Source organism: Euwallacea similis, chromosome 6, assembly GCF_039881205.1.
Source record: "Euwallacea similis isolate ESF13 chromosome 6, ESF131.1, whole genome shotgun sequence".
Lineage (NCBI taxonomy): Eukaryota > Metazoa > Arthropoda > Insecta > Coleoptera > Curculionidae > Euwallacea > Euwallacea similis.
Window position 1 is genome coordinate 4,454,086 of NC_089614.1, and position 19,633 is coordinate 4,473,718.

General features: G+C 33.4%; 1 protein-coding gene across 5 annotated transcripts in view; it reads left to right on the forward strand.

Annotated features, from left to right (window-relative positions):
* The window catches only part of Ptp99A (Protein tyrosine phosphatase 99A), a 217,263-nt gene that overhangs the window by 154,886 nt on the left and 42,744 nt on the right, over positions 1 to 19,633 (forward strand). For 4 of the 5 annotated variants that reach the window (XM_066391188.1, XM_066391189.1, XM_066391190.1 and 1 more), the window contains exon 5: positions 7,983 to 8,161. In XM_066391188.1, the coding sequence (XP_066247285.1) occupies positions 7,983 to 8,161 (179 nt within the window). Of the gene's footprint in view, positions 1 to 7,443; positions 7,899 to 7,982; positions 8,162 to 19,633 lie in introns of those variants that run through there. The other variant, XM_066391192.1, reaches the window with a different exon arrangement.

Here is a 19,633-nt window from a genome sequence, read left to right on the forward strand (position 1 = left end):
CATCCTGCTTTTGGAATGAAAACCATGTTTGCCGATGTCCATGCTTGAAAAACATGGCCCAGTGCCACGCTACTCGTAAACATCAGGCTTAATTATAGGGGCACTGCGTTCAGTCCTCTTTGCAGCATTACTCAAATAAGAACTTTTACCTCAGACGACTTCGATTTCCATTCTTTTTTCATAAAATACATAAAACTGAGTTAACGTTTTTGTGTGTGCTCGGTTTACGACGTCAATTAATTTAATTGTTGTTTTTTTAGATTTTTGTGTTCTAAGAATCGATAGGGGAACCTTAGCCCTAAACTGTAATTTTCAATTTTTCAAATCAGGTTGCCTGCTTGCATTTAGTTTGAGTGGCAAAATGTTAAAAATGTTTGAGGGAAGAAGATTTAGGGAAAAAAATTGGACGTCCCCTCTCGCTGAGGCCAATGATTGACGAGTCCAGTAAGGCTTACAGGTATTAGTAAACGCGGCAAACTAAAAGTTATAAACATAAATTTCGAGGTTATTAATCATGAGCCTTAAGGTTGTAACAGATTCAGGAATAAATCGATTGCAAAAACAACGAGATGTCGAACCAAGTTTTGACCGTTTTTTAACCTTCAGAAAATTTTTTGAAATCCATTAAATGCGTTTCTTCATAGTTTTCAATAGTATCGTCCGCATAATAAAGAAACTTCCTAATCAAAAAAGAATTCGTTCAAGATTAGTACATCACGGTAGTATTGCTCTCCCACAAAAAAATGGTTCCCCAATTGTGATTTGGTTTCTATAGACTGAGGAACTGAATAACGAAAACAAAAAATCCATATTTTTACCTAGCTTAGAGGAATATTATTAAAATTTTTATTTGCTCAAAATTTAATTTTAACGGAGTGAGTTGCCGGCTTGGAATGATGTATCCTTGCTCAAAAAGATAGCCCTAAAATCTGCGAAAAAGGATGTTTACCTCCACTGCCTGCAAAAGGGTTTATCTGAAATGTCAAACATTTTAATTATAAGTCGAGTTTTTAATGGTTACTTCCTGAAGGGCCGAAAGGGCAACACCATTGTTTTTTATTTTCCGCGATCCCTAAAATTTTAATTTTATGCAGAACGCTTGTGGAAGGCTTTAAAAGTACCTATTTTCCTTTAACCTTCAGAATGCCAATCCTGGCTGCACTAAAATCCATTAAGGAAAACAAACATCAAAGGTATTAAATTTTTCGAATTTAATTGTTTTTATCATTAGAAAATATGATATTTTTAATGTCGTTTGAATAAACTTCTTAATTATACATATTTGAAACTGCTCCCTTGAAATAAATTAATCGCTGTTTTTATATTTGCATAAGTTTGTAACCGCGTTTCGCTTCTTCTGCTTCGCTAATTGAATGCTAATAAACAGAATTAAAAACAGGTAAAAATAAAAATAAATTTTCTCGAATTGCTTTCGTGCTATAAACTTGACCATTGGTTTGCAATTAATTAAGGGACATTAACAGTTCAACCTGGAACCTAATGAAGGGTTGGTAGGTAGTAAAACATACAAATTTACTCCAGAGACCTGTTTTCTATAGAATAGCAATCGTAGTTCGCAAAACCGGACTAATTAAACGTAACAGGGGTAAGAGTATCCTTTCTATATTCCCTTACAAGTTTAATAATCCTTTAGGGGCATTATGCCCTGGCCATGATTACGCTTTAAAGGCCTTTGGCTTAGGATTTCTGAAAACATCATAGAATATATTAAATAAGCGACGTAGAATGTGCAAAATCATAACAACTTCAGTCGAACGTAAGGACTTAGTGGTCAAGACAAAATCAAAACCCTCTAATTCGGGGGATTGTTTTCTATTACAGATTATCGACTAACCAACTGAAAATACAGAAATTTCCTTGTAACAGGAAATTCGAAAGGCTTAGGGAATTTCTGTTGCTTTTTAAGGTTTAAGTAGTAGTAAAAGGTAGTGGTCCACAAATTTTATTACTTTCTGGCGTTAGAAATCATCGGAATTGCATTCAGGCTTGAGAAGAAATTATGGATTTATTCAGATATGCGCAGTAAATATACACACCTGCCTATTAAAGTCAATAAGTAGATACACGAGTCGCCGGGTTGCCCAACATCCACTTTCATCAGTGCTTGAACGCTTGTTTTTTTTACAGATCTCTATCGATCCTATTAGATCTCGTCAGTTTGATTGATCTCGAGTCAATCAAATCAGAACAGAAATCGGTAATATCGACCTACAGAAAAAAGATACAGCAACGTCATTTATTGTGCCCTTTTTGATGCAGCTCGACTAGAATATAACAGATGGCGCTAGTAGAATCTTTTTCTACTGGCCCAAAATATTTCCCTTTGATATTGCCACTTTCTGCTTATAGCAGTCTGTGTTTAATTGAGTCGTGATGAACTAAACTAACAAGATCTAATAGGATCGAAACCAGTCTTAGAGATTTGAGGTGTTCGGTATTCGAGTTAATTAAATGCAGAGCTGAGATGAGGTATAAAGTTGTAATACGTCTTAATAATTTCAAATCTGTCTTACAACTATCGCTTTCACCTTCAAACTTTTAATGATTATGTAAAAATTCTTCTATGCAAAGCTCCGATGCGAAGCTATGTCCGAAACATTTAAATTTAGATATATGCATACGTGCACTAAAAATGATTGGGATTAGTTGCGGATTCTAAGTACCTAATAAAAAAAATTAAGTAAAAGCTGTAAAAAAGTTAAGTTTTCAGGACAAAAAGGGGACTAAATTATAATATTTTTAGTAGTACTACTTTTGAAAAAAGTAGTACCTACTTTTTCAACACTACATTCGAGACTTTTATTAGAAATTTTATATCTTGGAAAGAATTGGAGTTCGATATATGGATTCATATACTAGAAAAAACGATCCTCTATTCAAAAACATCAAATCATTGGAGATCGATGGCTTCGAAATAATTACAGTTAAGAGATTAACGCAGATCAGAAATTACTGCCGAAAAGGGATTATAAAACTTCAAATTTACGGGAAAGAGCAAAGATTCTTGGTGGTAGGTACGAAAAGGGTTGAATTTTAAGGGAAACTAACATCAGCTAAAGATAAAGGGATCTAAAGCAAAACGGGCTAAAAGTTCCTTTGAACCAACATTGTTTTTCTCCTCAATTTTTCCTTAACTCTTAACCCCTTAAATAATTAATTATGATTTTAATAAATTAAAATTTCGATACCGAAAAATCAACCTAATTCAAAATTAAAAAAAAACCTGTAAGAGCATAATTATAGTTATTTCTAACTAATTTTTGTCCCCATTAATGTAATTTCCAATAGCAAATTCTGTTTTTATTCAGAGTTTTCAAATTATAAGGCATATTTACACTAAAAAAAAACTCTAACCTGATGTCCACTCAAACGGGAAAATTAAAATTGAATTAGGGTGAAACATGTGATACCTTAAAATGATTTATAGCCGCTCTTGACTCATGAATGCAATCGATAGAGACGGCTTCTATCGATTGGATTGGTGAGTCAAAAGCTTCCTCATAGAAAAAACGATGACCAACTTATGTTATTATTACGACCACATTCAAATTGGACTAATCAATACACCAGGGAAATTAGTAAAAACTGTACCTGCTTTATCAGGAAAAAGAGCGCAAAAGGAGAGTCCGGTAAATTATGAGGTATTTATCTGCGGCTCTGTAACGCGACGAATTTAAAAGCATATAAGAGGTTTACTACAGTGTGACCATTAGAGGCGAGCAAATTGTAAGAAACACACGGAGAATATATTTGGTTGATATTGATTATGGTGTTTTGTCGATCATCAAATATTCATATGGAAAATAAATTGGTGCGTCATACCCACACCCGTTATGAATAGTACATGTTTTTTGGCCGAAACTTAGACCCTTTCGATGTAGTCAATTGATAGGGTGGATAGATCCCATAAACTGTGATCTTAATACCGTTGGCCCTGTTTGTGCCCTGCCATTGTAGGACTAAATATCAGGGTGATTAGGACAGCTTTCCGGAACTTTATTTGACATCGCAGCTCTAGCTCTCGAATTAAGTAAAATTTATTATATGTCACCAACGTGATGTATTTTGTATAGAGATTAATAGCTCCCTGATATTGCTAAATACCACCAATTAAACTGATTAGCTCGGCTCGATAGATTGTAAACAAACTTTGAAGTGTGTACTTTAACGACATCAGACACTTAACAATTTTCCTTGTCACATAAAAATTCTGGTTCACGCAAATTGATTTACTACGTCAAAGGTTTATTAAAACTCTATGATGGACTAAAGCGGCCTTTTATTTCGACAGAGCTGTATTAAATTACTGCTGCATATTTGCAATTTTTCCGTAAATTGACGACGAGTGTATGGGATTCGATGATGGAACATTCTATACCATTGGACCCTTTTAGGAACGTGTTTTTATTTTGGAAAATCAGATACATCTGTACAATTGTGTAAACATGATAGATTAGAGCAGATTTCCACAATAAATCTCTATCGTGCAATAAATCCGTGATTTATGCTTTTCTCGTTCAATGCAAAATATATATATACACTTTCGCTTTTTGCGCTTCTGAATCGTTCATTCAACTCTCTTTGGTTTTTCCAAATTTGGAAACAATAAATCACCCGCGGAAAATGTAAGAAATTGAGGAAAATCACGGTTTTTAATATTAAAGTTCAGTCTCAAGTTTCAACGACGTAGATCAAAATTCATGGATAGTAATATAATATTCCGTTTAAAGTTTTCGTCTTCTCGTCATAACTGAATCATTTCCAGAATATTCTGGATCATAATATATATGTTTTAGGTTTCTAAGCCGAGGGAACTTCCAGGACTGATAAAATTAAATTAGAACCGTTTAATTCATATGTTAAATCTATTATGTCGCATACATTAGAAAACTAAATCCCAGGAAGACTTCTGCCTTACCTCCTGAAAATTATCCTTTAACTCAGGAATCTGGTTAGTAATTTTGCATTCGCAATGCGATAGGTAAATAGTGGCTTTCATTTGGTGCCTAGTCCCACCTGGTGGAAAGTTTATGTTTCAAATTAGGTATATAAACCAGATTTAACGTTGCGACAACACTTTACCTTAGAGGGCAATATTAAAAACTTTATGTCTTCTAGTTCATTACTAAATTACTTTAACGGAAACAATCAACATCTTTTTAAATTTATTTCCATCCGGCAGTTAACTCCGGCAAGAACGTTTTGATTTATTAAATTTATCAGAGAAAGTTGCCAAGTCTATTCTTACACGTTCTGTTTATCTTTGTTCTGTTTTATAGCATAACTAGGGCCTGTCTTCTATTTCTCTAATAAAACTGGATATAAAATTCATCTAAAATATACCCAGCGAGTCTCGCTATCTTCAGAGTTGTGATTTCACTCTTTCAGTATTAGCATAAAACTTTTGACAGGGGGTGGAATAACTTTATCGGATATAGAGAGTAAAATAAGTTTATTTAAAGCTAAAAGATTCTTCTTGTTTTTATATGTATAAAGCACTTTCGATTTACTCACCCATTATGTATTAGACGTCTGATAGATGGAGCTCTTGAACTCCTAGAAAGGCTGTAGAATATGCCATTTACTTTTCGTGGACGTATATTGATACTCGTAGAATAGGCACTTGCAGATGTATTATTCAATATTTCCCGAAAATTATCAACCAGGTTGATGCTTTAGTATTCCGAACCGACTGAGAGAAAGATACCTGGATTTTCGACACTCAGTAATTTCTGCTCGTTGTGTACAGGGTGAGTCATTTTTTTGTAGGAAGGCTTCAGCATATGATAGGTAACCTTATACGTATATTAAAGTAAGTTTGTCACGTAAACATGTGTAGAGAAACTCAGATTTCCTGGGATTTAAATTAATCAAGTTTTGGCGCTTTTTGTAATGAGGTAGTAATGGTGACCAAAACAAGACCAAGACAAAGATTGAAGAGAAAGAGATTGAAGAAGACCGGGCTTGGTCTTAATCACGCAAAATTCGACATAACTTTGGTCTTGTGACAAGACCCTTACTAGTCCTACTATTATAATTTGAGCTTAAACAGCTCAAATAAATTCATTTAAATGTTTTTTATTAAAACGCTCAGAGCCGTAAATTTTCAATTTTAATCCCGTATTGTAAAAATAGTTTTCATTTACATAAAGCGACCCAAAAACAAATTATAATAACTCATGTAAAACGTCGTCGTTAAAAAGGAGGCAAAGAGAAGTAGCTAATTCGATGGCTAATAGCCTTATTTACATATCTGTTTGCATATGTCATTGAAATATGCTGTTTTTCCTGATGGTATTTTGGAGGATCTCGTGAAATAAAAGAAATATAAATATACAGATATCTCAAATTGGATTTCCACGTGTTGGTATGTGGGAAACTATAGAAGCCACCAAGCTGCTTAAATGAGGAAAGTTCTAAACAATTTTGTGAGCAACGTAATGATGAAACCGCAACGGCGGTAAATTTTCCAGAAATTTTAAGAAAACGAAAACGACGCATTTTCCCATCATAAATCTTTTATTTTAGAAAATAAAATAATATGACAACGTTCCGGTTCTCTGGAAACATTATCAATTTATATTTTCCTACGGCGACCATATTCGATTTTTTTAAATTCTTGGACAAAGAATGAAATAGTTATTTTCCTAACCCGTGCGGAAAGTAGTACCTTTTCGCACAGAACTGCCTTTGCATGCACAACGCAAAGTAAAATTCGGCCAACCAGGCCACTCCCTATCCATAAATTGCAGTATCCAGTATGGCCGCCATAAGAAAAATATAACTTGACAGTGTTTCTGGAAAACCGAAACGTTATCTTGAACACTCATCTTCACAGACAAACGTATTTTACTCAAAAAATTGCTTAAGAAATACTTTTACAGATTTCAATTTCCTTCTAAAATAAAGGGCTCACGATTTACTTGAACGGAAACCCTTGCTAAAAAAAGGGTTTTTGGCCAGAGCCCTTAGTAAGGGGTGAATATTAGTGTCAGTTAGTTTTGACTGAGAGTGGTGTGAAATTCTCCCGCTTCAACTAACTTGTATTAGAAGCGTTATTCCCACAGAAGGTAAAAGAAAAAGTGAACAATCAGCGTCAAACATATAGAACAAATTAACTCTAAAGACGTCTTAATTTTGTCTTAACCCCTATAAATTGTCGAAAGGGTCGCTCCTATTTCTGAAAAATATTGTTATGTTGTTGTTGTTCCAGAAAGTCTAAAATGTCTGTGAGAGCTGTTAGAAAATCCCATGGCGAATTCGGTGTATAAAGACCGCCATAATTCATAAACTTGATCTAATATATAAAATTATCAACATTTCGTGATAAACCCGGCAGTGTCTTCATTTGATATCTCTCCAGTTTAAGTACGTCATTGTTTGATAATATGATCGAAATTACAGCTACAACGCTTGTTATTAATTAAGCAAAGTATCACGATATTGCACAGAACATGCATATTCTTGTGGGTCGTTTGTAGAGATTAAAGCGAAGTTTTGTTGTCTCTTGTAACAAAAAGGAAGTTATAATTGAAGGACTAATGTTCAGTGGTTTGATGCGGAACTTTCGCTCAAGATTAAAATAAGCACATATAGTTCGGAGCTGTCGCCAAAGAGACAACTTGGATTTAACGACAGTTCTGGAAATAATTTGATGGAGTGCATTTATGACTGGACGTATTTAATTAAACTTCGAGTATGTGTAATAAATCATCAATGCCGATGAATTTTTTAGTAAAAATGCGAGGTAACATTGAAAAAGCCGAGGCACCATTCTCTTTTAAAGTTTTAAACAAGTTTCCTTCCGCATTCCAAGTAAATTTCAGATTCTAAAGTATCTTCCTCGAATTTATATAAAATTCCGCCGCATGATATCGGTAAGTTGTTCCCAAGAAAGTCCGCTGCTGCACCTTTTCGAAGCTATAATATATCAATGTCAGCGATTTCTTTTCTTGTTTCAGCATGGCCAAGAGCACAAATTTCACCATCAGGAAACTGAACACTACGAACAACGAGTCCTTGTTTCAAGTGAAAGGTTTGAGGCCTTACACAGTTTATAGCTTCCAGATAATAGCTTGGAACGCGATTGGGCCGAGCAATCCTGGCAAGCCATCTTACTTTATGGTCACTTTGAGAGAACGTAAGTCGGAGTTTTATCCTTTCGTTTTTAAAGCTTAACCTAACTGTTTTTCTTCAACAAACAACCGATATATACTCATTCAGGATCAATTAACCTAGAACTATGCCAGGTAGATAATTAGGGATCTTAATATCTTCCTACGCTTGGAAGTTTAAGTTACCCGCTAAGAGCTTCGCTTTTAATATTACAGTACTTAGCTAATTAGACATTTTCAACAATTGGAGTTTTAGAATTCATAGCTTCATGAAGGAACACAATTTTTATCCACCCTTTAAGACCCATAAATTCCATTATGAAGATGTTTTTAGTACATCTCCCTAAACACGAATTCGCGAAATATCTATTGAAAAAAGTATCGAAATGATCATCTAAGTAATAATTCTCAGAAGATACAAAAAATTCATATTTTGCACATCTTACTCGCGATTATTCGTAATGGGATCCATTCAACGGATTTTTTGTTTGTAGGCAGTCTGATCCAAATTCGTGATGTACGTATTTGGATCTTGGAAACTGTGAAAGGTACAGAGATGATTAAGTGGGCAAAGTTTTGAAAAACGTTCTAAGAAACTCGCATCCGGTTTAAAAATTGCTTTAACTTTCACCGTTTTCTCGAAAACTAGGCACATTCTTCAAAAAATTAGACAACGAATTTTACACTTCTTTCAATAGAGCAAATTTAAAGCTCACAGAGCTCTATTATTCACTTTCAAAAAGTGATAATAATAATGAGGTCAACAAGCACCCACATTGCAGAAAAGGGTTTTTTTAATTATTTCTTAATTTGCGAAAAAACGATATCGTGGCCATAAGAATGTACGAAATTACTATACATAACTCGGAGACTTAGACCTCATGAAACTTCTCGACCTCTCCTGGATGGAAAAATTCCTGGAAAGCCTTTATAGACCGAAATAGAAGTTGATTTAAGAGTGCAAAATCAAAAGTGCTTCAATTTTAATTGTGAGCACCACTGAAATATTTTGGAAAAAAATCTCAGAAAATTAGTTGTCTCATATTGCAATTCTTTGGTTTGTTTTCTATATTCGTGCCTCGAAATTAATTTGAAAAATGACTAAAGGGTTGGATCTCAGTAACAACAGATTATTTCTTGGTGCTTCACCACATTCCATGCAAAAATTGCCCTAAAAAAACTGTATTTTGAAAATGGATTTCCATTTGGTTGAAGAACTATTGAACAAACTTTCAAATGAAATGTTCCATTTTTCTAAATATTTTCCCATTTTTCTGCAAAACGGTAAAAGATAAAGCAACTTTTAAACCAGATATGAGTTTGTTGTATAATTTTGTTGCACATGTGGCGGCTTAAAAATAGACTGTTGCAAGGTTGTCATTTATCCTGATTACTTCTTATGAATTAATTTTAATTTTGATCGTTTCAAAAATTTGTCAAGAAAAAAATTCATATTCGATTTTATAGCTTTTATCTAGACGCCCCTGTGAACCAAAGCTATAGAGACCAATGCATTACAGAAAATTCATTTAAACTGAGTGTAAAACTCAGAAAAAAACTCTTGATTTTATATGAATTTGTTACAGAGAAAAAATCATCTACCACTGAAGATCTTTTAAAGTTTTGGCAATATAGACGGAATATAGACGGTTTTCAGCATGATAAAACTTCAATATCAAGGTATGATTGCGGCTGGACAAAATCCTGTTGCAACATTGGCCTTTTTCCTGATTATGAAGCAGTTTCAGTAATTCTCAACTAAAAGATAGATTCGAAAAAACTGCTCAAAACACGATTTGATTTTTTTATCGATATTACTGTATAGAGATTTTGCCTTGAAACTCCTAAGACTGCGAAAAGTATTAAAATATTATTATTGATTAAACTAACGTTACTGCGGTATAATCCAATTTATTCTTCAGCTATTATCCTCGGCAATTGCTCCCTTCAACTTTCTTACCAACCAACAACCTTCCAACCTTTGAAAAACTTTTAAAGCGCATGTCCACCTTCGAAAATGTTCAAACATTTTGGGAATTCATCAGAAATTAGTTATCGACTTTGAAACTCAAATTAATTTCAAATATGTTTGAGATCCGAAATTCTGAAAAATGCAGTTCGAGTCATATTCATTTCACATACTTTTGGAGGCAGATTCAAGATTGAAAGAAATATTCTCCCGACCTAGAAAACTAAAGTAGTTGTTGTGTGTGTGATTAATTTTATTTATTTAATTAGGCAATTTTATCCACAAATTTTTGACATATTTCAACTTTTTGAATTAAAAAGAAAGGGGAAAAGAAGTTTTATGTCTTAATCGGTTTTCTTCTAAAGCCTAATAAATCGGACCACATCTGGAACTAAGTGTATGAAGTAAAATTTACGATAAAACTACAATAAAACTTCTCTATAGTTTAAATTGACAATATATCGAACAATTCTCGCGGTTATATTGGATAAGTCCTCAAGGGGCAACTTTATTACATACACTAACTTCAATTTAACGCAGCTCCATTTGGGCTTAAAAAACATTCGAAAAGACTGCGGGAAATTGTTCAGCGAAATTGTTCAGAAAAATCATAACGAAAATACTTAAAAGTTTCACGCTAGTGAGACAGATTGGCTGAAAGAGTTTTCCTGAAATTGAACATTTTCAGTCCCCGGAGCGATCCAAACAACAAAAGACACTCCATACCTAAAGTCGTGTCATTCTAAATCGATTTGTTATTGCTGTATACGACACAAACGATTTCTCAAAACGTCCATATTTTTCCGAGTATCGGCTAAAGGCATTTTATTATAGTAAAGTTAAGGGATTCCTAGACCTGGGCCCTGAAACCGGAATATTTAACTTTTAAGTAATGAGGCCTCCATTTACCAAAATGTAACAAGTTACCCTGATGACTAGCGAAATTTAACGGTGTGAGCATAGTTTGTCAAACACAGTTCCCAGCAATAGATTAATAATGTTTAAGCACCTTTGTACATTCCTGGAGTTGTTAAGAACAGCTGTGAACTAAGCACTTTTTGGATATAAATTTGCGTCCGGGATTAAATGAAAAACTGATGGCCCAAGAATAGCAGAGTAATTAAGTTTAGCTTTCTAGCAACGTTTGGAAGAAATAAGAAATATAAATTAATCCTTATAACAACCACTCGAATAATGATGGGAATTATTAAATGACCACCTCCACGGTGATAACTTTTAACAAATGACCGTACGTGCAGAAGTTTTTAATTCCCTTTTAAGAGTATTCGTGATTTTGTAGGAGTTTCCAGGTTTTGCTTCTGTCATTCCAAATTGTTATTAACTCTCATCTCTTCATTATAACGAAAATATTGTCTCAATATTAACACCATCGTGCATTCAAAACAGTAACTGGAGTGAAATTTTAGCTTACCAAATATATACAGTTCCATGTTGCTCCTAATTATATTTTAAAGACAAAAGCTTATGATTTTCCTAATTTACAGCGGCATTTAACGCGATATTAATTATTTCGAAAGTAAAGCAAGGTAGTCGGAAGCAACAAGGGGTGTTGCCAAAATTTCAAACAAAACACACGAGACGAAGGAAAAAATGTACGCTTTTAATGTTATCCGGCTGCACACATTTTCAAACTTTCTAATTAGTTTGTAATTGCGGTTATATGACAGATATCAAATTCGAAATTAGTAGGATTAAATAACGAGTTGTTATGCTCTATTTTGCTACATAACTGCATAATTAGAGAAATAGCCGGGGGTGTATTTTTACCTGCAAATATTGCGAGGGAATTTATATTACTTTAGCACCGGGAAGATTAGCGTAAATTTTACTGGCTTCGAGGCAAAATAAGACCAAATAAGAAATTGTAAAAATGTGACGTGGGTCTGGAATCTTCCCAGGCTTCCCACACTATAATACGCAGTTCAAAAGTAACCGAAATATGGTGTAAAGAGGTTCATTTCGTATTCGCGTCATGAAAGGCTTTTAATATTTCAAAAGTTGAGATTTGTGCCGGCTCTTATCTTTCCGTCCTCCATCATATTTTACGACTTATGTGTAAATAGATTAATAAGGCCAAAATGAAAAATATCGCAATAATAGTACATGAGGTTCGAAGGAAACACCAAAACCCCTACCTTTGCTGTAGGGGGTATTAAGATACGCGTAGTACATCATGAATTTCTTATCTTGAAGCATTTGCTGAAATGCTTCTTTTGGGGAACCATGATAATAAGGTAATCATTTTTTATTTAAGATGCGAAGATTACGCCGGAAACAAATATAAAAAGACTTATTTGCCATTTTTGCCAAGAGCCTTATCGAGAAGAGTGTTTTCGATATGAATTTTCCTACTTTCCTAGAAGCACTTTATAAGCAAAGATTGTGGCGAAGTCAATTTTAAAATGGGAATATGCTTAGCCGAATGTTGCCAATATATTCCAAAAAATGGAACTACAAAAGCATATAAACATGAGAACGAATTTGAGACGTTCAGATAGGTATCTGTTTTTATTAAAATTCAAAATACTTTCAATGGTGGGTGAAATATTGTCTATAAAATATTCACGATATGACTTACATAAAGGAAATAACTGTGAAAACAATGTTCCGAGGTTTTCTGCACAGAAAAAATCGATAGCGGTAGCGATCGTACATCTGTCAAGGCGTCCTACACTGATCTAAAAGAGAAGCTACGGTCAAAGGTGTAAAGGAAATTCTAGAACGGTAGGATTAATAATATCTATTTGTCTACTCCTTTCAAATTAAGGTTTCCGTGCTCTAAACGCTGCCTTAAAAATATCTATGTAATTCTCTATTTCGTCCTCACAATGGAAGAATACAATATATATTTTTGAATCTTAAGAATTCTTAGACTTTCCAGTGACTCGATTCGAAACTCGATACCCGTCGTTTCTGCATGACTTAGAGAAATCGCAATAGATTGAAACCTGAGACTAACAATTTCGTACTCGTTTTACATCCTTGTTATTCAGGGCCAGCCGTGTTCCCACGTGCTCCCAAACGTTCGCATTTAGCCCGTGATAATCCGACCATCCCGATCAAGACCCCTATTAAAGGCTCAATTTCACGATGATAATTTTCATGATAGTTTCTGTCCTGGCGGCAACTATCGTAATAAATGTCATCGTATATATAACACAATAATCGCTATCGCACTGTCGACACAACGTTATCACAATAGCCTTTTTGGAACCGATGAGAGCAATCGGATTGATCCCTGTCAGCTAATTTTCAATCAATTAGTTTAATTCCTCATTTTAGTCAACTAATGATAGCTAGACAAAGAGGCAACTTATTGACTGACACTTTAAAAGCTCAGTTTCATGATGATATTGTTTTCATGAAAGTATTTTCTTGAAAGTCACCTCCATGGTTGCGTCATGAGGGTCTGCACTCTACACAATATATTTAAATATTGTTGACAGGTGTAACAATATTGTAATAATTAGTAATGTGTGGGACACTGAGCAAATTGTTAATGTAAGTATCAAAATCGAACATAGAAAAAGAACAAAAATTGAACATTAGTTGAAGCAAGGTATTACGCGTCATAAATTAAAGAGAAGAGGACTATAATACTGTTGATTTTGTACACAGTGTGACAGTAGGCTCGATGGTTCCATAATTACAGTGAGAATAATTACTTTTAAATATCTAGGTAAACGAGCTGGTAAGTCTGGATCGTATTGATCCCTCTCAGCTGATTTTCAGCCAATAGGATTGGCCGCTATTATGGAGTATCGATCCGATTGGTTCAAAATTAGCTGATAGGGATCAATACGATCCAGGCTAACTAATTCGTTTACCGAGAGATTTAGGAGTCATTACTTTTACTATAATTGTGGAATTATAATACCACTCACCGTGTATGCGACATCTATAGCGTGATAGTCCTCTATTTAATTTACGACGCGTAATTGGTTTATTTCAGGTGTTGAATAAAAAGCTCATCAAGTGGAGTACAGCTTGATTCTTGCATTGTTGCATATAAAATGGGCATGATATTATGAAATTTTTTAAAGCATAGAAAATCAATCAACGACGTCCATGTATGTGGAAAAAGAATTCCGTGGATACATTGTCTCAATCATATCTTTTTCTTTGTTTTCCTGGCTTTTTCAACGCTTGATTTTAATAATTTTGTCAACAGCAGCTATCGCTGTAATTAGCTCAATGTCCGCCACTAATTACTATTATTATTATTACTGTCAACAAAGTTTTACATATGTTACGTAGACATAAGACTCCTATAACGCAACCATAGAGATGACACTTAATAGAGTACTTTCATGAAGGTACTATCATTGAAATGAATTCATGAAAATGGATCTTTAGAGTGCCAGTCGATATTCTGTCCCATTTATCCGTACCCAGTCGCTGCTGCAATGCGTTGAATTTTCCTCAGTTACAACTTTTGGGTTCGTCACGTTTAATTATGAGTTTTTGTAGAAATTAGAGCTTTTGCAAAACTATGGGATGGCCAACTACCATTTATTGGAATAACTGCAATATGAAAATTTTCTAACTTGGGCAAATCTGCTTAAGTTCTAATGATCCCCCCTCCCCCTTAAAGAGAACGACCACCTATTTAAAAATGATACCACGTTATTTACAACTACAATTTTTACATTGTAAGACCTGAAAGGTTTTCTAAACAGAACAAACAGTAAAAAATGAACTATCCTAAATAACTAACTAAATAATACTGAAAAAAATTTAAAAAAAAACCTCTAAACCGTACTTAATACCACTCTAGCACTCTAAAGACATCAATTTTCAAAAATAAACAAAAATAAACGAAAATCAGGAATAAAAAATACAGTTATAAAACATCCATTTTTATCTGTTTCTTGTCAAACAGTCTCAATTTACAGATGTTTGACCATGAAAAATTTCGTTCCTCAGTTCTTTACGTTAGTATCTCGCAACTGCTACATACGTACAAGCTAATAAATGTTAATTCATAAGCCTCATCCAATGAATGTTTCATCACTTCAAAAATAACTGCTAAATCATTAAGTAGCAAGAGCAGAGATGTAATTATTTCGCCGGGAAGAATCATGGAATTTTGATGAGGATGCCAATTAGGACCGTTCTATCAAAGCCGAGTATGTATATCCTCTTGAATGGTTACCATAATAATATAACTGCATAATTGCCCGGCAAGGGTACACCCGCAAATATAAAGGCTATTATTATACGTCCCTTAAGATATGTTGAGACGTGACAGCAAAAATTAAATGCCCATTCAGGGCCACAAATTGAATAAAATTACACCCTCAGCAATTTAGAAAATTGCGCTGCAAACGTAAACATCGGTAAAGCCACAGTAAAACTATGAAAAAGTTTAATATTGCGAAAGGTCGTTTGAAATTGATATTGGAAATTCTTGGCGTGTCTAAGAATCAATTATTAATTTCAATTTTCCAATCGCGATGACGGAGTTATGACGAATCAAATATTTAGGCAGGCAGACTTAATGTTTCTTTCCATTGCCGGAATTGGCCATTGCCATTCTATAAAGGTGTTTTCGGAAGTTCTAGGAAGTAATTGGAAAACGCTGTTGAGGAATTTTAGATGTCATTATAAGAGTATTTGCTCTGTCTGTAAGTTAAGTAGACTAAAATTATACTTGAAAGTTCAATTTCAGAAACATGTTTTTTTTACTGACTATGAAAGTAGGTACTAATTCGACGTATTTCCATCCCACTTGGCCTAGAAATTGTCAAGATGTACGGTCAAAGATTGAAAAGGGCAAAAAGTTTCTTCTACAGTAAGTAAACCCGAACTAACCTGAATTAACCCCCTTTGAAAGATTTCAAGGAATTTTATGAAGTTTTAGATTGTTATTTTTTGCTTTAAATCGAGTAATTTGGCCCCGTAGGGTGGCTCAATAGCACATAAGCGTAAAATAAAGGAAAACGTTTATGTTTTGGCAGAAAAAAAATTTAATACGTAGATTTATTAGTTTTTAAGCGCTACAACCAGAACATATTTTCGATTGCACTAATTACTTTTTAGTCAAATATTTGATGATAAATAGCAAAGAGCTGAATCAATGCCTTACGTTTACCATATGCTGAGAGGCTCTTGTTTAATGATCAGCCATTAGACCCTTACAAAAAAAAATCAACATTACCTTAAATAAAGCATAATTCCAAAAATTACATAAATTATGAATGTGATGAATTCTTGCGGCAATAAACTTATGATAATTAATAGTCCACTGTCCCTCCAGCAATTCTTAAAATATTCACAACTCATTGAAGTACACGGTTCCAGTCGCCCACATCGATTTCAGCTAATTTATCAACAATTTTCGGCACATTGTTGCGATTAAGGATCATCCTGGAAACAAAATTCTATAAGTTCTCAATGGGATTTGGATCGAGTGAATACTCTGCCCATTCTAAACTTGTAATTTCTTCTGCATGAAGTGTTCTGAGTACTGTTAATCCAAGTTTATTATGTAGGTTTAATAATGGACTTAATAAACATTTTCAATGTAAATTTAGCTTGTCATATTCTGTGAAATGAGACTTAAGAGAATTAAAGGGGTGCGCATTATAATGCATGCCCACCCGAAACATTTCTGCAGCCCTTTTGGTAAGGATCGCCTTATTTGAGAAAGTTAAGTTGATGTTAATGCCTTGGGTTTCCCCATATCCTTTGACTGTGATAGTCATCTCTCATCAGGCCAAACCTCTTTTGATTGTTCAAACAGCTATAGATATTAATCGAGAAAGAAGTCTCTATGTTGTTTCCAAATAATTTTTAATTTGGTGTAAATTTGGTCGAACTCCTTATTAATTTGGATTTCTGAAACTACAAGTCTTATCAAAAAATATTTTACGACATAAAATTTTACATTATTACTCTTCTATAAGAGTAGCTTATCAGTTGTTCATAATGACACTTTACGCCCAAATTATGTACATGTATATTATATACCGGTACCTATACCATCACACTATTTTAAAATACGGATTTGGATTTTTTGCCTTCAAAACCGAAGCCCAACGAACTTGCAATCCAACAATATATTACAAGTATATGGTTTCCAACGTTTCATGAGCGAAAATATCTATCACCAGAATTTTCAATTAGGCTTTTTCCTACGGTCGCAAACTAAAAGAGATATTATAACTTGGTTTATACACTGACGTTTTTTTAACCTTCAACTTATGCGAAAAATGAGAGTAATCTTAGGAAAGTGCAAGATTTCTTTTTAATAAAATTTTCGGAAAGACCCATTTCTGCCATTAGAATAATCCATAACATTGTGAAAGGATTTCATTCAGAGAGTTATGTGGAAAATTTACAAAAGAGAGAACAAAGAAAAGAGGAAAAAACGTCACATATGCTGCCCGAAGAAGAACATTTTATTCTAGTAGCTGCAGCCCATGTTGTACTATTAAAAGGAATAGCTGATCATTTTGCAGTTTCCAAATTTTCTGTGCATAAAATTAAGAATTTAAGTACAAAGCTTAAAAATATTCCAATGAACAAGAGTAGTATGATGATGATAAAATTATTTAAACAAATTTCTGCGAAATTCTACAGTTTCTTTTCATTAATGAATCATCCTTCTTCTTAAATGATTGTGTCAATTCCCAAAATGATCTGCTTTTCAATATTTATATTCTATTAGATCTATCCTTTTAATTCTTAATTGTTTTTAGGTATTGGTTAAATATTAATTACTATATTCAAAAGTTTGCTTGCTCGCAATATAAAGCGAAATGCTTATTGAACAATTTTACATTGAGAAAAATCTCAATATGCAAAATCTGAATCTTCTTCGTAATCAAATTATTCCAGAAAATTCAAACTTAAATATAGAAAACCTGTGTTCGAATGGATGATGCTTCTCCCCATTCTACAAATGCTATTAGGGATTTTCTTAATCAAGGATTTCCTGATCGGTGTTTTTCCTGGCCTCTCCGCAAACGGCTTCTTTCTTCCAGGCTATCTCAAGTCTAAAATTTATACTAATCGAAATACAAAATGTGGAAAATTTATAACATCGTCTACGTGCTTTTTGTAACGAAATAAATCCAAATTTCGTAAGAAATTCTGTACGAGCAATTCAAGATCGTTTCGCATATTGTTTAGAACGACATCAGGGACATTTTAGACATTTATTATAAACTGTATTAACTTTATTTTTTTCGTCGTTTCGTCGTTTTGTCGTTTTAAAATTTGACACTTAAATTTAATTTAAAGTTTTATTTGCAAGTGTGCTCTGTTATTTACATCAATGTGTAGAGATGTGATTATTAAAACTGAACATAGGGCTAACAACATTGTAGATTTAAATATAAAGAAACCTCATTGTAGAGATCATCTAGCTGAATAATTTAATATACCATGCAACTCTTAATTGACCCCCCTGGTAATTTTTTCAGAAAAAAGTTTTTTAATTCAAAACCAGCATTAGACAGGGCAAAAAATATTATTTTGACATTTGTTTATTTTTTTAAATATTACTAACGTCGCCAGTAGCGTAAAACGGCCAATTTTTTAAAATTGAAATATGGATTAAGTAACACTTCAAATTAAAGGTCTTTCAAAACTACATTCGATGGTGTATTGTGATTCAAAATGTATCGATTAGTTTTGGAGAAAAACATCTATAAATTTGGTAAAAAATGCAATACAAAATGTTAAATAGTAGATAAACAATTAAAAAACTTGTTTGTTGATAGGAAATTCATTTGTTTTCGATTTTGTGGTCACAAGCAGTCTTCGGTTAATTTTATTTATTTATTTATTTATTCTTTTTTTTTAACCAAAGACTGTTTTGTGCTACCGATGACGTAAGCAATATAAAAAAATAAATAAATTTTAAAAGATCATATTTTTTCTTCTATTTAAAGCTACTTTTGAATACAAAAAAAAAAAATTGTTCAAAAAGTTAACAACGGGGAAGGAGAGGGGTTTTCATTTTAGAACTGTACAGTATTTTTTACCCCTTTGGCTTACAAATTCTCGAGATGTCAATGAGTAACGTCCGAAAAGTAGCGAAACTGAATACTGGTACCTCCCTTTTTTTATGTTTGCGGTGGTGTTTTTTTTTAATTAAATTAATTTAGGTTCCATATTGACTGTAGATAAACTTTGCATTTTTTGTCATTGTATAATACATAACATATAGTTATCTATATTTTCTATCAATTGGAGTCCTATGATGTTCTTTCACAATACACAAAGTTCCAACTTAAAGATGGAAAAATTTCTATAAATGAGATCATATAACTTCAAATCCATTGCCAGTATCTCTGTAGCATAATTTTTTATGACAGAATTAACTTTTCTTTAGATATCCTGCGAATTTGCATCCTGCAACATTCTCTCAAAGCAATCTGCAAATTTCCAAGTTAAGGATGTCCAAATTGGCAAAAACAGGGTTTTCTAAATTACTGCCATTTGAGTTCATATAATTTCAAATCCCTTGCCAGTGTCTTTGATGTATAAGTTGTATATG